This window comes from Anopheles coluzzii, chromosome 3, assembly GCF_943734685.1.
Source record: "Anopheles coluzzii chromosome 3, AcolN3, whole genome shotgun sequence".
In the NCBI taxonomy this organism is placed as follows: Eukaryota; Metazoa; Arthropoda; class Insecta; order Diptera; family Culicidae; genus Anopheles; species Anopheles coluzzii.
In genome coordinates, this window is record NC_064671.1 from 85,211,507 (window position 1) to 85,227,553 (window position 16,047).

Here is a 16,047-nt window from a genome sequence, read left to right on the forward strand (position 1 = left end):
TGCTATTTACGCTAATGTTCGAAATACGCTATTGCTCCCGGTCCGCATTAATGGCGTATATCGGGGAACACCTGTACTTGACAACATCCATCTGACAGCGCACAAACAGCTAGCCATTTCGCTCGCGCAACCATCGCTGTTCTCCCATCTCGCTCCGGCCGCCGCTCGCTCATTCCGACACTTTTTTTTCTCCTCACCTTCCTCGAAACTGTCAAAGCCAGAGCCAGAAAAGTGAAGAAATTGTAGCAGAAAAGATTATGTTGTAAGATCCCGTGTGCCTGCGCCAGCCTTTCTTCCAAAAGGATTGACCCTTGTTTTGTGTAACAAACAAACCAACAAATTGCCCACATCAGCTCCAGAGTGTTGTTGGTGTTCCGTACCAGCTTCGACGTAGAAAAAAAACCCATCCCGTGTGAGCGTGTGTGTGTGTGCGTTATGGTTTAGGCCTAGAAGAATCAGCTCGACAGCAACCACCCCAGTGACGACGGGTTGGGAAGGTGATGCGTACTCCCAAACGTTGCGTACCCAAAAAAAGTAACACAAAACGTACGTAAGTGTGCAGTACAGCTGCAGGAAAGTGAAGAAAAAGCCCCTTCCCATGTGGGGGGTGACCCATGAAGGAACCGAAGGAAAACAGCCTTGCACAACTGTGTGACCATGATCGTGCGGGGAAGCAGCTGAAGCCAATCCGGCGGCAATAGCAGAGAGCGCCTTGTATGTGCGAAGAAAAAAAATCGTGTGAAATGATGTGAAAAACGGCAGCAGCAGCCGAAAGTGTGCAGTTAGTTGGTCGGCGAGCGACCCGAGAAAAATAGAACCTGCCGAGGGGCTGCCTGGGTGTGATAAAGCAAAAACAAAGCGTTAGACGACCCTGCCCGTCCTCGAAGAGAAAACAGTTTGTCGTCGTTCGCGTCGTCCTTTGGTGTGCTCGTCCAAAGGGGGTGGGCAGAGACAGCGCAACCTTGATCCTCGGCTGCTTCTTACTACGTCAGTCAGTCCGTGAGCGCGCGCGTTGTGTGGGGTGGGTGGCCCGGGCCAAGGTCCACCACAGGGGAGAGACAGGGGCAAAACCATCCAACCAGAGCGCAACAAATAGAGAGAGAGAACTCGGTGCTGGCGTAAACACATTCCTTATTTAGCGTATCTCTTGTCGCGGCTTGGTCGTATCCGTAAGGATGCCGCAGTGCTACTGTCCAACCCCCTGGGCTGGGTGTGTGTAGAAAAATAAACAAAACACACCTTTCCGGCGTCTTCCCCCTTGGCGCTCCTCCCCGCTCACCCAAGGTACAGGGGATGTTGCAATCTGATCGAGCGAAAATTGATCGCTACACGGATTGCAATTCACACAGCCACAGCGCGGGGGAATGTGTATCGAGGCCCCCTAACACACCACCACCACGCTGAACTGCGCTGATAAGTGAAAAGCCCTTCGTGCGGTGTTGTGTCGCGAGTGCACACGAAAGAAAGCGCCAGAAATTAAAACAATCGTAGTAGCATTGACGTGCGTGCCTCTGTGTGTGTTTACCGCTCCCGTGTTCTGTTTCTCCGTTCCAGCAAGAACGCACACGATCCCTTGTTGCAAAAGGGCGGAAGCTTGTTTTATTTTTTGTGTTTGTTTGCCTTTCAAGATTATCACTAGACAGAGAAGCATGCTGTGCTAAGTGCGCACGTTGCACAAACGCTGCCACCGCTGCTACTGTCCGCCTGCCGGTGTGAAATTATTGTGCTTTGTGAATTTATGTGATTTGATTTCTCCACGTTGATTGAGGCGAACATCTCGCGGTTCGAACGCCGTTGTGTGAAAAAATGGTTTGAAAACGGTACTCCGGCATCATCGCTGTATCGCCAGAGGAAGCTAAACAACAAACAAACCAGTTGCAGCAGCCGCATCAGCCCACAGCTTTAGTTGCCTAGTCGTCCCGGCCGCGACAACCTGTACAATGGGCAGCGTGTGGAAGCGTCTGCAGCGCGTCAACAAGCGGGCGGCCAAGTTTTCCTTCACCGTGTCGTACCATGAGCTGTTCATGGAGACGACTGCCAAATGGTAGGTTTCGGTGCTCGAATCGGTCATCCCTTCTAACAGCAAACTATTTACCTTCCCTTTTTGTAGCGGTTACATCCTGTCTTTTTTACCTGCGTTTGTGAGTGGGACAGAAAATTAATTGTAACACGGCACATGATTCATTGCGCGCTACTTTTGGGGAGCAATTCCTCGTAAGACGGTATTTCACCCACGAAGACACGTTGTAGGGAGGGCTTTATGTTACCCCGAGCCCAATGAAGCCCCCGACACGGCGACGACGTAATCGCTCGCCTCGGAAATGAACATCATAATTTCCTGTATCATCATCATCGCCACCATCGCCACCGTTACCGTCATCGGCGAAGGCAATACACAGCTCTAGCGTCATCACATTACACATACACACCCATACGAACACCATCACGTCATCACGGTTGCTTGGATCGGGGGGATGCAGTTCCGTCGCGTCTTGTTTTGTTTATCTTTGCCGTTACGTCGACACCCTCCCCCATTCTTTTCCCCGCTCGTGGGTGCCGCTTTCCGCTCCCTAGGGTAGCGGTCCAACGGACAGTTTCGGATTATTTTTCCACCCGCTACGGCCCGGAACAATCCAAGACAGTGGTCGGTAAACGTCGTGTTTTTTTTTGTTGTTTTATTTAGTGGTGGGAGCTCGGAATTGGACCTACTCGATTCCGATTCCGTATTTGGAATCGATTCTGGAGCCGATTCCGCAGCCTATTCCAGAGCCAATTCCGGAACCAATTCCAGAGCCGATTCCAATTCCGGAACCAATTCCGAAGCCGACTCCAACTCCGGAACCAATTATGATTCACAATTTTTTGGAAAGTGTTAATTAATTAATTGAGCAATGCCTCACAATTTTACTGAACAAAGAAAATAATAATACTTTAATGAGTTTGTAGATGGCATGTTGCAAATCTTCAATTCCAATTTGTGCACACAAATTACCCTGTTCAATATTTGCTTTCGAGGGTAAACGTCAACAGTCAGCAGCAGTGATGGACGTCTTGGACCATTAAACGCGATGAATCATTCCAGTATTGCGTTCTCCAGCTCGCCCCTGGAAGCAAGGCTCTCTCACACAATGTATAGAACAAGATCAGACGGAAACGGGTAATGAATCGGCCCGGCACTGGTGGGGCAAAATCCCCAAAGGGGGAAAAGCAGTGGTGTTTCTCGATTTTTTATTTTTGGACGATGACGCGTGCACAAGCCGCCACACGCGAACGAAACACAGCCAAACCAACCTTCCCATCCCAAAATGCATCAATATCGCTTTGGAACGAGATGCGCACAGTAGTGTACTGCTGCGTGGTTGGTTCTCCTCCCGCCCAAAAGACAAACCATCATCTGCCATCCCGTCAAGTTTTGGTTTTTGTTTTGTTTTTGGCTTTGGATTTGAAGCTTCCAAGCGTTCGTCATTCGTCGATGCACTTTGTTTTTGCGGTCAATTTATTTTTATTTCCATCCTCGTGCAAAGTGTGCAAGAACCGGTGCAAAGTGCATGACGGTGGCGAAGGTTTTATGATTTTATTTTTAAAATTTCAGTCCCTGCATGTTGGTAATGGAAAAGTATTGATCAATTTGGCCCATTCGTTCCGATTTTATTTCGCATTGGATCCCTGCGTTGCATTTATTTTTTATTTTTTCAATTACCAAACGTGTCCTTGTGCAGCCAAATGGATGAAGGATTTTTCATTTACCTTCATCAAACGGTCCGTAAATAAAATATGCACCCAACGGCAGGCGTGCGCTCGGGCCATCGCAGCCGCAATCGTAAAATATAAAAATGCCCGTAACACATTGGCATTAACGAAAAACCGCCATGAATGTTTCGCCATGATACTGGTGGTGGTGGTGGTACCAGTTGGGTGCATTCGGTACTGTAATGCTCTCCCTCCAAAAGGGGTCAGAGGCCCTGCCGCAGCGCAATCGCGCAAATGCAACCAGAGGTCATCCGATGCGGCCGTGCTTAATTCATTATCTTCATTAAGTACTCGCTGGGGAGGGCGTTGGGGCGACTCGCAATGTGATGCGAGAGCGTCTCGGCCAAGCAACAAAGCAACAGCGCTACTTCACTGATTTCACGATGCTATGTATCGCGTTCCGGAAGCACTTGAAGTGCGCCCGGGCGAAAGAGTTTGCTGCGTTTTATCTGGCTTGTTCCAGTTTGTTGTTGTTGTTGCGTGGCACACGAAATGAAATGAATGAAGAGATAATTGGGACTAAATTCAGTTTGCTTTTGGTTGTTTTGTTTTGGGATTGTCCACCGTTTTTTTCTGAATACATTAAGCACAGCACTGCAATAATGAAGTGAACATGTTGTCATTAATCTACCATCTTACCAAGCAATCAAAATCTATACCCCCCAAGAGCGTCAACACAATTAACTAAAGCTTCCTTTGGCTTGGTCTTCTCCCATCCGGTTGGGTTCGTAAATCAAATTTCGCACATTGCGCAAACCCCTTGCCGACTGAAAACAAATCAATTAAGCGACACCAATCGACGGTCCATCGTCGACAGCGCGTGTGTTCCGCGGCGCCACCGTCGATGAAGCGCACGCGCACTTAAATTGCGAGAACCCACCATCCCCTTCCGACGGAATTGAAATTCATTAATTTAACCGTTTTTTTGTTTTCTCTCTCTCTCTCTCTCTCTCTCTCTCTTTTCAACAGGCGACCCAACAAGCTGCACGTCGTGTGGACGCGCCGTTCGCGCCGCGTCCAGTCCAGCGCGCTCGAGTGGCAGCCGGACCTAATCAACCCGCTCAGCAGCACCATGTCCTGGCCGATGCCGGACAACCACACGATCGCGGTCACACTGTTCAAAGACATCCGGACGCACGAGCTGGAGGATAAGGATTGGACGTTCGTGCTGGAGGACGTGTCGCAGCTCGGCAAGAAGCGGGCGCTCGCGTCCGCTACGATCAACATGCGCAAGTACGCCAGTATCGAATCGACGCAGCAAACGTTTACGCTCCGGTTGCGCCCGGTGTCGAAGAAAATCCTGGCCGCCAACCTGGAGCTAACGCTGAGCTGCGTGTTTTTGCGCGAGGGCAAAGCAACGGACGAGGACATGCAGAGCATCATTTCGCTGATGTCGGTCAACAATGTGTCCGACATAGCGCCGCTCGACGATCTCGAGGACATACCGGATCTGGAGAACTCGATCGACTTCTCCGAGAACATGTCCGAGCTGACGAACCAGCTCGAGCAGCTGACGACGAGCCTGAACAGCTCGGAGCTGCTGACACCGATGAGCGGCGTGCCCTCGCTGCTGTCCGACGATCAAACGCCGATCGTGTGCGGGTCGCGCGAAATGTTCCTCGACATGATGCTGGCGGGGCGGGAGGACGACGGCAGGCGTGAGTTGGACGAGAATGAGAACAAACCGTCGCTGCAGCACCACCACAGACCACACGCGCGCGAGGAGGGTACTGGTGACGGTGGTCAAGCCGGTTCGCACTCTGCGTCTCCTAGTCAGAGGGAAACTCGTGAAAACAGGCTCCCAGAAACGGTTAAAAGGGAGGAGGAAGAGGAAGAAGACCAGCTGGACAAACAGCTCGACGCACTGGGCGTGCTGGAAGACGACGAGGAAGACAATGACTTTGCATCCGGTCGATCAACACCGGTCCCAACGGAGGCAAACCGTGTACCGACGCCGGAACCCGCACCGCCGACCGTCGCCGTAGAGGAGGAAGCAAAACCGTCCTCCCCGGAACCACCACCAAAAGCATCGCCCCTCGATGGTAAAGCGTTCAACAGCAGCCGATCGGACCTGAAACCACTGAACCTAGTCAAGAGCTACGACAACGAACCGAAGGAAAGGGAACAAAGCACCATAACAGAGTCCGATCGGCAGGAGGCGGATGAAAAGTCGGACGTCTCGTTGGTTCCACCGATCCGGCCCGTTCCGCTGTTGGCCGGCGGGGAGCTGCTGAAACCGCTCGGCACGCTCAAGGACAGCACGCCCGGGCAGGATCTGCTGGAATGGTGCAAGGAGGTGACGAAGAACTACAACGGCGTGAAGGTGACCAACCTGACGACCAGCTGGCGCAACGGGATGGCATTCTGTGCGGTGATACATCACTTTTATCCTAATTTAATGTAAGTATGGGCAAACGCGGAGCACACAGGAGAGTTGCTCCATACGAATGCAATTTTCTGCTCTTTATTCCAGTGACATGACGAAATTGTCCCCTGGCAATGTGATTGAAAACTGTCGAACGGCTTTCGATGCGGCCGAAAAGCTCGGCATACCGCGGGTGATTGAGCCGCGCGATATGAATTTGCTCGCCGTGCCGGATAAGCTGGCCGTCATGACGTACCTTTATCAGCTGCGGGCGCACTTCACCGGACACCAGCTGGAGGTCCAATCGATCGGTAAGCATTTGCTGCGCATGGGAGAGGAAATGGTGTAATTAAATGGGTGGGAGAAAATAAGGAAAACGCACAGTATATTGGTGGTAATATCTGTGTTAATTGGTAGTTTCCTGTCCTAACACTCCACTTACCCCGTTTAAGATGGCAGCAGTGGTCCGTGTCGAGCATGCAGCCACGCGGCAGCACGGGCAGTGTGTTCTTATCACTCGCAAACGAAACTTGTCGGTGGAGAAGGAGGTACACAGAGTGTGTGGTAGTGTTTGCGCGAGAAAGAGTGGTTTTGAAATTTCTTTGTTAGGAATATGTTTTTTTTTGTTTCTTTTATCGGATCTTGTAAAAAAGACGTTCAAGCTTCGTAGCATAGTGGTATTGTGTTTTTGTTTTAATAGTTATTTACACCAGGAAAGGGGGTTTGTCGCTATTCTCAAACAGTATGATTGTATTTGAAGATAAAACGTCAACTAAAGGACTCTTCAAATACTTCATTTTTTTTCGAGAATTTGGGGATTTTTGATTTTATGATTGTTTTAATGCTAATCAGTTAGAAAACGATTTTTATCAAAATCAGAAAAAATGACTGTTTGTTTGCTTCAAGTATAACATCTAACGCAGCTTGCAGGCTCAGCAACTAAACATGTCTTTCGTACTAAATCTTCCTATTGCATTGCAATATCTTCTAATGCTCTCCCCCAATCTCTTTACCACACTACAGGCGAAACAACGGACGATTCCAGCTACGTGATCGGAAACTACAAATCGGACAAGCTGTGCAAGAATCTGCTCAACCTGACCGACATCATCACGCCCAACAACGACGACCACCCGCTCGGGTCGAAGCTGGACACGAAGGCGGCCCTGCTGGCCAACTCGAAGCACCTGCTGGGGCGCGTCCTGTCCCCGACCAAAGATAAGCTGCCCAATTTTCCCTTCAGCCTGCTGGACGGGCCGCTCGGTCCGGGGCACGTGGCAAACAATGGCCCGGCGAACAACGAGCGGGTAGAGAGCGGTGGTGACAGCAATGGTAGCAGTAAACCAGCGAACGGTTTGAGTGGCCATCAGAGCAGCAGCATAGACAGTGGAAGCAGCAACACGTCCTCTTCCACGGCCGCCAATGAAGGGGACGCGGCAAGTGAAAAGCTTACCGTGGCCACGACGGTTGACAGTGGCAGTGATGGTCGGTCGGTGGCTGTTAATGGAAGCAGTGCCAGTCCCACCGGCGATGACGAAGATGGCCAAAGACGCGCGCAAACGGAAAACAGTGTACAGCAGCCGGGTGACGATGATGAAGAGATTCAAACGCTTCCGACGTTGGATTTGAACAAAGCAAACGTAAGTAGCTTCGAAGGAACAGAGAGTTAAAGTCTCTCTCTGTGTGTGAGAGAGAGTTAAAGCAGTGTGGAGTTTGCGCAGCCCAGACGGACGATTTGATTTGTGGTTTGAGTTTGAATTTACCGTCTCGGGGGGCTTTGATTTTGTTTTTCCTAGTTTTTTTAAACTTAGTTTGAGTTTTGGTTGATTGATTTGCAACTAGATTTGTTATTACTTCAATTTAATTTAATTTAATTGTGATCTCCACATACCAATACTGCGATACGTTACTTCTGTACATATATTATACCATTCAACTATCCGACCATGGGTTTGTATTACGTTTGTTTGTTTTTTTTTCCTGTTTTTCTTTCGGCTTTGTTTTCCCCGTTTTTCGCTCCTGATTTTAGACATTGATTTTACGGCACAAAGAAATGAGCGAGCGGGCCAAGCTCATGATAGAACGGCTTAGATCGTCGCACGTAGATAGCAAAGGTGACAAGGATGCAGTAAGTGTTTTGTTTGTTTGATTTTTTTAAATCTACTTTATTAAGTAAGTTTTTTTGTTAATTTGGTTAAGTTAAAGTTTGTTGTGTTTGGTTTGTTTTTATTTTGTAAATATTATTTCATTTTATTGATTTACTTAATACCTACTTAATGATTAAGTCCTCGATTTTTCGAAGTAGTCACAAATTTGAAGTATTAGTGAATATTAGTTACTAACACTGATGTTTATCGATTTGCCATTTGCTTCGGTTTGCAACTCTGCTTCCCCTCAAACGCAAACCCAAAAGACCGATCGACAGGCCAGATTGCGCGAGGAGGCCCGCAAACTGATTGCCGGCGCCAAGTTAAAGCTGTCCGGGCTGGACTCTCCTTCATCGCCGACGAAACTGTTCCCCTCCGGTGGTCGCCCGGCCCCTGCTCCCCTCTCGCCAGATCGGGCCATCTCGCCGATCAACAATGGGTCGGAGTTTATCTTTCCCATTGGCCATCACCATCCGCATCGAAAGGATACGGGTTCGCCCGCCGGCCAGCAGGACCCTACCGGCAAGGAGGGTAGCAATGGGCACAGCTACAAGGCGGCGGAACAGCATCACCATCTGCTGAAGCGCAGCACACCGTCGCCGAGCAAGTTGATTGAGTTTATGGGTCCAAAGAGCCAGGAGGATGACAATGGTCAGGTAGGTTCAAGTTGAGTTTGAGCGTGTGAATTTTGAGTGTATTGAATAGTGTTTTTTAAAGCACAAAAGTCACCATCATCGCATTCTGCGTTGACAAGCAACATTTTAATATGCGCTTTGGTTTATTATCCCCTGCCAGGTGGAACGTGTAAATTACATTCAAAGTGAGCTTAACAAACTGGAGCGCGAGCAGGAAGCGATCGATCTGAAAGCAAACGCACTGGAAAAGAAGCTACGCGCTGTGATGGGCGGAACGATGACGAGTGAGTTGAGTGAGCATAGCTACGTACTAGCGGACAACAGCGAAAAGGATATTAATGTTTTGTTTCCTTATTTTACCCGCTCATTTGCAGACGTTTCCGAAACCGAAGATCAACTCATGTCACAATGGTTCACGTTGGTAAACAAAAAGAACGCACTGCTCAGGCGGCAAATGCAGCTTAATCTACTGTAAGACCTTTTTACATTGCTCTACTATGGGAATCTTTCGATTTGTTAACTTATCCTTTATCTTTTCTCTTCTTTCACTCTTCGTTACAGTGAACAAGAGAATGATCTTGAGAAAAAGTACGAAATGCTAAACATGGAGCTGCGTGCAGCCCTTTCCGTCGAGGATTGGCAGAAGACGGAGGAGCAGCGCGAGAAGGAAGCGTTGCTACTGACGGAACTGGTGGCAATCGTGGACAAGCGCAATGAGCTGGTGCAAAATCTGCACAGCCAGGAGCAGGCGTAAGTTTCTGCTTTGTTTTGTTTAAATTAGTGTCTAATGCAGTGCTGCAAAACATCATGAGCATCACGAGATGTTCACCAACGAAAACAATGAACATATCCGTGGTAGTTTGATGCTCATGCTTGAGTCAAACACGATACTCTGACTGATAAGTTGAGCTTAATGACGGCGCAAGCATAATCATGATTTTTTTCTGGCTGTGAATCACTAATGACTGAAACGAAACTCAAATCAGCTCAAGTACACAACTGAGATGATCAGAGGTGAGACTCAAACATTTGGCGACCAATCACATACTTGATGACATTTTTTTAGCGCTCAACTCTTGGTCTCTCACTTGGCCACGACATTTTCTGTTCAGCAAAAGAACATTATTCAATATGACATTCGTGGAATATGCTTGGCATGTGGTCCCAAGCAACAATATGAGCATTATTTATCGCTTTGTCTGCTTTGATTTTCTCTCAGGTCAATCAGAGCGAGGAAACATGCTCATTTTGTTTCTTGGAACCACTCGCACTCACCGCATATCTCCCAAGACTATCGTGATGATCACCGACAGAAAATGTGGCAACAAAGTGACTGACCAAGAGTTGGTTGCACAAAATGTCACCAAGCATGTGATGGTCGCACCAACTGATTGAGTTTCACCTCTGATCATCACAGTAGAGCTCGTGACGCTGACATGATTTTGTTTCAGCCGGAATTTGTCATGACTATGTCAGTGACATTTTGCAGAACTGATCACAGTAAAGAAAAAGGCCTGACATAGTGACTGACCAAGCGATAGTCGCAAAAATGTCACGAATTGAGTGACGCTGACATGGATTTTGTTTCAGTTAGATTTTTTTTTTGACATTGACAGTGACATTTTGCAGCACTGGTTTAATGGTTCTTTTACTTTTTCTCTTATCTAGTATCGAAGATGACGACGAAATTGAACGAAAGCTGGAAACGGTAGATATTAACCAGAAGGACGAAAAGTGTGTCATCCAGTGAGCTGGTGGTAAGTAACGCTACGAGTGCCATGCAGGTGCAGCAGTCTTCAATGCTTAAATACTACCTCTGTTTTTAGATTTCCTTCAACTGTTCCTTACTTAAATTGGTTGAGGTTTTACCAATGTATGTGGACGTAAAATTGACGTAGTTTCAACATTCGACGTACCAAACCAAACGACAACCCCAAATTCCCCAAAACTGCTGACACGCGATAGGGCCACACTGTCCCCCCGAATGCCCCCCCCGGGCTCGATGATGCCGGGCGATCGAGAACTCGTACAAGTACAATCATCGTTCCAACGCACGATCGTTCAACCTGGAACAAATTACAGTAGCAGAGTACACATTTCCGTTCCGGGTTTTGAATTCCGTTTTTTCGTAATCAATTCCGTCCGTTTTCCGGTGTGTGCGCGTGTGTTGTTGTATAGTGCGTTTAGTGCATTGTGCTTGGTATTTATCGAAGCATTTGAGGACGCTGTGTGTCTGTGTGCGTTTACAGTGTGTCTCTGTATATGTGGTTGTGTTTTAGGATGTGAACCTTATCCCTGAACTTTTGTCTCGTTTCAAGCAAGCCTACAACGCGACGACGATGGCTTAAGCGTTGGGATCGATACGAGTCTAATGGGGATGATCCTTTCACTATAGGTTCGTCAAAGTTGGACGAAAGTATCTACGCTTTATGACAAAAAGGAACCGTGTTTTGAATGTGTACAATATTGTTTAGTGTCTTTCACGCCCCTTTTTCGTTCGGCTTCACAACTGGCAAAGTAATGCGACAGCAAAGAAGCAGTCCCAAGTGCAAATGCTTATTTATTGCAATACTACACTGTAAGAGCACTATCATATAGCTATACCCTTTTTTACGATTAAGTTTCCGTTACTTTTTACTGCTAACCGTTGTAACCGCGTAACCGTTTTATTGTTCTACTTGTATCTTACGCTGTAGTGGTCCGTAGTTTGTTTGGCTGGTCGAAAGCAAAGCTAGCAATGAATAGCTTGCCAGCTAGCTAGGGTCGTCGGGTAAGGAGCAGATCGAGCAAATTATGTATGTGAGTTAAGGGAGTTACGGGGTGGCATACGAGAGCGAGAGGCTTACTAGAGGCGAGCGGTTTGCAAAAACGGTGTCAGCGCCACCAACAGAAACAGCTGTAAACTTATTCAAAGTGATATTAGAGCGAGGCAAATCGAGTGAGCGTTTTTTTATATATATGATTAGAATCGTTTTATTACTGACACCCGCGAAGCTGCCTTTCATAGAAGCGAGATGAAATAAGTATTTGGTCACATGATTGGAACATTTTCCTTACTAGCAAAAAAGGAAAAGAAAATTGACCTAGAAATGGGTAGGAAAAGTGAGGCAGAGCGAATTTCCCGCAAATGATTTTAATTTATCTCGTACTCTAGCTACTTAGCTATCCATCTATCTATCTAAACATTTCTTCCGACTAATGTAGCTCTCATCTAACCGTAAAGGAACGATCAACTTTAAGTTTTAGATCATCATCTAGCGATTGGGGTTAACTGTGTACATAAAAAGGTAGTAAAACACAATAATAATGGCATTTATTGCCAATTCCAATCATCATACTTTCCTGCAGCAAAATCAGGCAAAAGTAGCTGTTTTTAAAAATGGTAAACCACATACTGTACTACTTTTTCTCATCCTAGATCGTTTCACATCACATGATAGAGGAAAAATTCGGTTCACTCGTTCGGCTACGTTTAGAAGCGTTAACAAAAACCGATGGCATATTTTACAAAAAATGCTTTGAAAAGGAACTACTACTTGCATAACTACTAGAAATCGTCCTGCTTACGCTCGCATGCCTACAAATTGTATAATTTATTGTTTTTCACCTACTCTACATTCTATTTCTGCGCCACACATCGTAATAATGCATACCGAGAGAAGAAATATTCTAGTCACAGCGGTCAAAGTGGAAATTACCAGACGAGGTTGTGTCCGTACCCCTTTTGATGCTGGCTATTTTGGAGGATGATGATGTTTTGGACCCACTGCGAAGGCTTTACAAAAGGCAAGAGTAATGGTTAGCTTTCAAACGGTGGAATGCTTATTTAGTATAGACCTCTAATTGGTGAAGGAAAGAGGGCGAAGGGATTACTTACTGTACTGAAATAAGCTTGGGTTTGGTAACGTTCTTTTCTCTTCTCAAACGATGCTATACTATGCAATTGATTGCTGCTTTTGGTGGTTTGTAAACTATCTTTCGCTTACAGTGCAGCATATTAGTGGAGAGATTAAAGATGGAGCGGAATGATTTGTGTACAGCTTTGAACTTACAGCCAAAGAAAAGCACAGAGAAAGAAAGCCTAATTGGACAAAACAGAAGCTGAACAATGGCGAATGGGTGGAAGATTTCTGAACACAATTTTTTTTTTCCCCCAATTCCCCCCCAACACGCGCTCAATTTGAAGGAGATTTTTAGCTTGTCGATAGGATGTAGTAACAAATAATCGTCTCATATAATGTGCATCATGTATATTTGCGTTAGTTTCGCTTTTGCTTCGGCTGGCACGAAGACAGAAACATACACACCGAATGCGACACTCGTTTGCATCCTTTGATGTGAGAGCAAACGGGGTTTTTGTTGCAAACAAACAATCGAATGGATTCATAAGGTTCTTTTGTACCGCCACAACTACTACTACTACTACTACTACTACTTACCCACCACTTTTTCTAGCAGATTAGCAAAAACAGATTTCACCTCCTTTTTGAGATTGCATACATCCCCCATCAAAAAATCCTTTTAATGGGTGTTTCTTTGCAGAGCAGTTGTTTGTGTGTTAGTGTGTGTTTGCTCGATAGAACCGTAATGCTTGGGCTTTTTGGTCTGTTTTATTTCCTTCAAAACATCTGGCAATCGAACAATCTATGCTAATTCCAAACGGAATAATAACCGTTCAATGCACACACACACATATAGCCGAACCAAACTGTGCGGTGTGGTACGTAATATGAAAAATATTACACGCTGTGAGAGCCTGTAGCTGTCAGAAAAAGAGAACACACATTAATGGTAAAATGCAGAAGATCACATATTGTAATCAACACCCCCCCCCCCACCCCTCCCACGTCATTCGTAAAGCTTTCTATCACATACAATCGGAGAAGAAAACTCGTTAAAATATACGTAGCAAAAATTAATCATTTGTAACGCAGATTAAAAAATAACAAGCTCTAGGCGGGCGTCGTATAACAACCAAAGTAAAACTTTGGCCTTCGCTCCCCCTCTCTAGCACATGTAAACGCGCCTAGCCGGGGTGAGCCTAGCGATATAGATAATATGATAGTGGTGAAACAGAACGGAACGGAAACAATATATAAAATCGAATAAACAAAAGGGAAAGCATCGCAAACATCGGTCAACTCGGCGCGTATAAACAGATTAAACTGATGAAAAGATCATATTTTTAGGCTATAGAATGTAACGAAAATGAAATTATTTGCGTGCTGCAAAACTAACAATTCCAAAGTGAAGCGCCACATTGGAAGGCGGGGTGAAACGAAACGAACCCCCTACAATTGCTACACATCACTGCGGAGCACCAGCAAGCAGCAAGCCATACACCGAGCACTTCATTTACGTTACGTTTTGAAGAGGCCAGAAAAGCAGAGGGAGGAAAAATGCAGCCTATAGAAAAGAGTTTGCTTTGTAGAGCCGTTTGTAAACTTTTCGTATCGATTATGATGGTAGACACATTCGTGGCACGATATTTTTGGAAAACAAACAAACAAAAACTACTATTAAAAAAGCTTGCAGAAAAGGTGCGAAATAGAGGGAGAGAGAACACATAACAATTCCTTGGAAAAGGGCAAAAGATTACCATCACACAGATAGAGAGAGACCTGTATTTATATATATACAAAACCCCCGTTTGCGTACCGATGCAGGAGGATGAGTCTATACTTATATACATAAAAAGAAAACAAAAAATCATATTATATATTTTTTCTCATACTATATACATACATCCCATTATGCATACGCTCACGGCGGCGGCTGGTACGTACGAGCGCCGCCGCTGCGACAATGATTGAGCTGGTGACGAGAGGAGTAAATTGTGAACTGTGAGGTTTCCTAAATAGCGTGCGCGCGTGTGTGGGGTCAAAATTAAACCAAGGAAACAACTTAAAAGAAGATTACTAGCACCGGATGTCCAACGACGGCAACAGCATGCTTGCGGATTGTAATAATAATCTGACGATGATGATGAACAATGAAATGTATCGAATGATGATGTCAAAAAGGAACGAAGTTTTTATATGAATATTGTTCGCGAAAGAAATGAGAAGAAAGGAAACCAGGTATGTTATCGTTTTTTTTGTGTAAAAGTTAAAAGACTTTACTTTATTCTTCCCAATTTAAAACCGTATTTTTTCCAACAAAAGAGGATAAAACGGGAGAGAAAGGAAAATTAGGAGAAGGAGGAGGTGTGTGGTTTTGGTATTCCTTTTCCCAGCTTTTTTTTCTCTTTTTACATACATTGACGTGTTAACATCGCTTTGCTACAATACAGTCCAAATCGTTGGTTCCCGTACACACGCTCCTCCTCACTACGCTCGCTCACCCGTGTGTATCAGCGTGCCGTTTGGCAAATGTACAAAAACGGCAGTTAAACCTTTCCCCAGCAAGAAAAACATCACTCTCCGTAGGAAATTCATTCATTTCACACCTACCGACCCGTCTCGACGTCACGATGTGTTTTGGAGACTAAGGCCACGGGCGGATTGGAGGCACCGGTCCGGTTGGAGAGTGTCGTCTGCTCTTCGCCCTCCTCTTGGGCCGCCTCCATTTCCAGTATCTTTCGATGTTGTCCTAAGGTTGGGAAAACATGACACCTGTCAGTAATTCAGTGCTAGAGACTAGTGGTGGGAGCTCGAAATCGGTTCTACCCGATTCCGATTCCATGGTTGGAATCATTTTCTCAGCCGATTTGGAATCGAATCCGGAATCAGCACAGAAATCGGTTTCGGAATTGGTTCCGGATTCGGAATCGATTCCGGAATCGGAACCGGTTCCGGAATCAGAAGCACCCGGAATCGGAGTCGACCTGGGAATCGCAATTTGCTCCGGAATCGGAATCAGGATTGACTCCAGAATTGGAGTTTTAGCTCCGCAATGAGAATCAGTTCTTGAATTGAAATAAGTAGTTTCAGAAGCGAAATCAGTCCGGGAAACTCCATGAAAATGTGTCGTTTATAAGTAAATTTGGATTCTTTGCTATTCTTATGGGTATGCTGAAACCGACTCCGATTTCGAAGCCCATTCTAATATCGGCGCTAATTCCGATTCCAAACCTGATTTCGCTTCCGAACCCGATTCCGATTCCGATTCCAGAACCGATTCCGGACCCGATTCCGAAGCCTATACCGGG

The 16,047-nt window shown here is 46.2% G+C and overlaps 2 protein-coding genes across 6 annotated transcripts in view; one reads left to right on the forward strand and one right to left on the reverse strand.

Moving 5' to 3' along the window:
* The first annotated feature begins 175 nt into the window (after nucleotides 1-175).
* On the forward strand, nucleotides 176-14,923 carry LOC120955314 (EH domain-binding protein 1). 5 transcript variants are annotated; one of them, XM_049610764.1, is made up of 13 exons: nucleotides 176-262; nucleotides 1,629-2,044; nucleotides 4,720-6,150; nucleotides 6,224-6,426; nucleotides 6,568-6,663; nucleotides 7,139-7,755; nucleotides 8,145-8,243; nucleotides 8,529-8,918; nucleotides 9,058-9,181; nucleotides 9,272-9,368; nucleotides 9,459-9,647; nucleotides 10,566-10,654; nucleotides 10,724-14,923. In XM_049610764.1, the coding sequence occupies exons 2-12, from the start codon at nucleotides 1,941-1,943 to the stop codon at nucleotides 10,645-10,647; spliced, it is 3,432 nt and encodes a 1,143-aa protein (XP_049466721.1). In that variant the 5' UTR covers nucleotides 176-262; nucleotides 1,629-1,940; the 3' UTR covers nucleotides 10,648-10,654; nucleotides 10,724-14,923. The 5 variants fall into 5 exon arrangements, with proteins under 5 accessions (XP_049466721.1, XP_049466723.1, XP_049466724.1 ...); XM_049610763.1 differs by having other exon boundaries at nucleotides 180-2,044; XM_049610766.1 differs by lacking the exon at nucleotides 8,145-8,243 and having other exon boundaries at nucleotides 179-2,044.
* Nucleotides 13,483-16,047, reverse strand: part of LOC120955313 (protein stum) — a 28,106-nt gene continuing 25,541 nt past the window's right edge. The window contains exon 10 of the mRNA XM_040376061.2: nucleotides 13,483-15,488. Within this exon, the coding sequence (XP_040231995.2) occupies nucleotides 15,346-15,488 (143 nt within the window). The 3' untranslated portion in view covers nucleotides 13,483-15,345. The remainder of the gene's footprint in view (nucleotides 15,489-16,047) is intronic.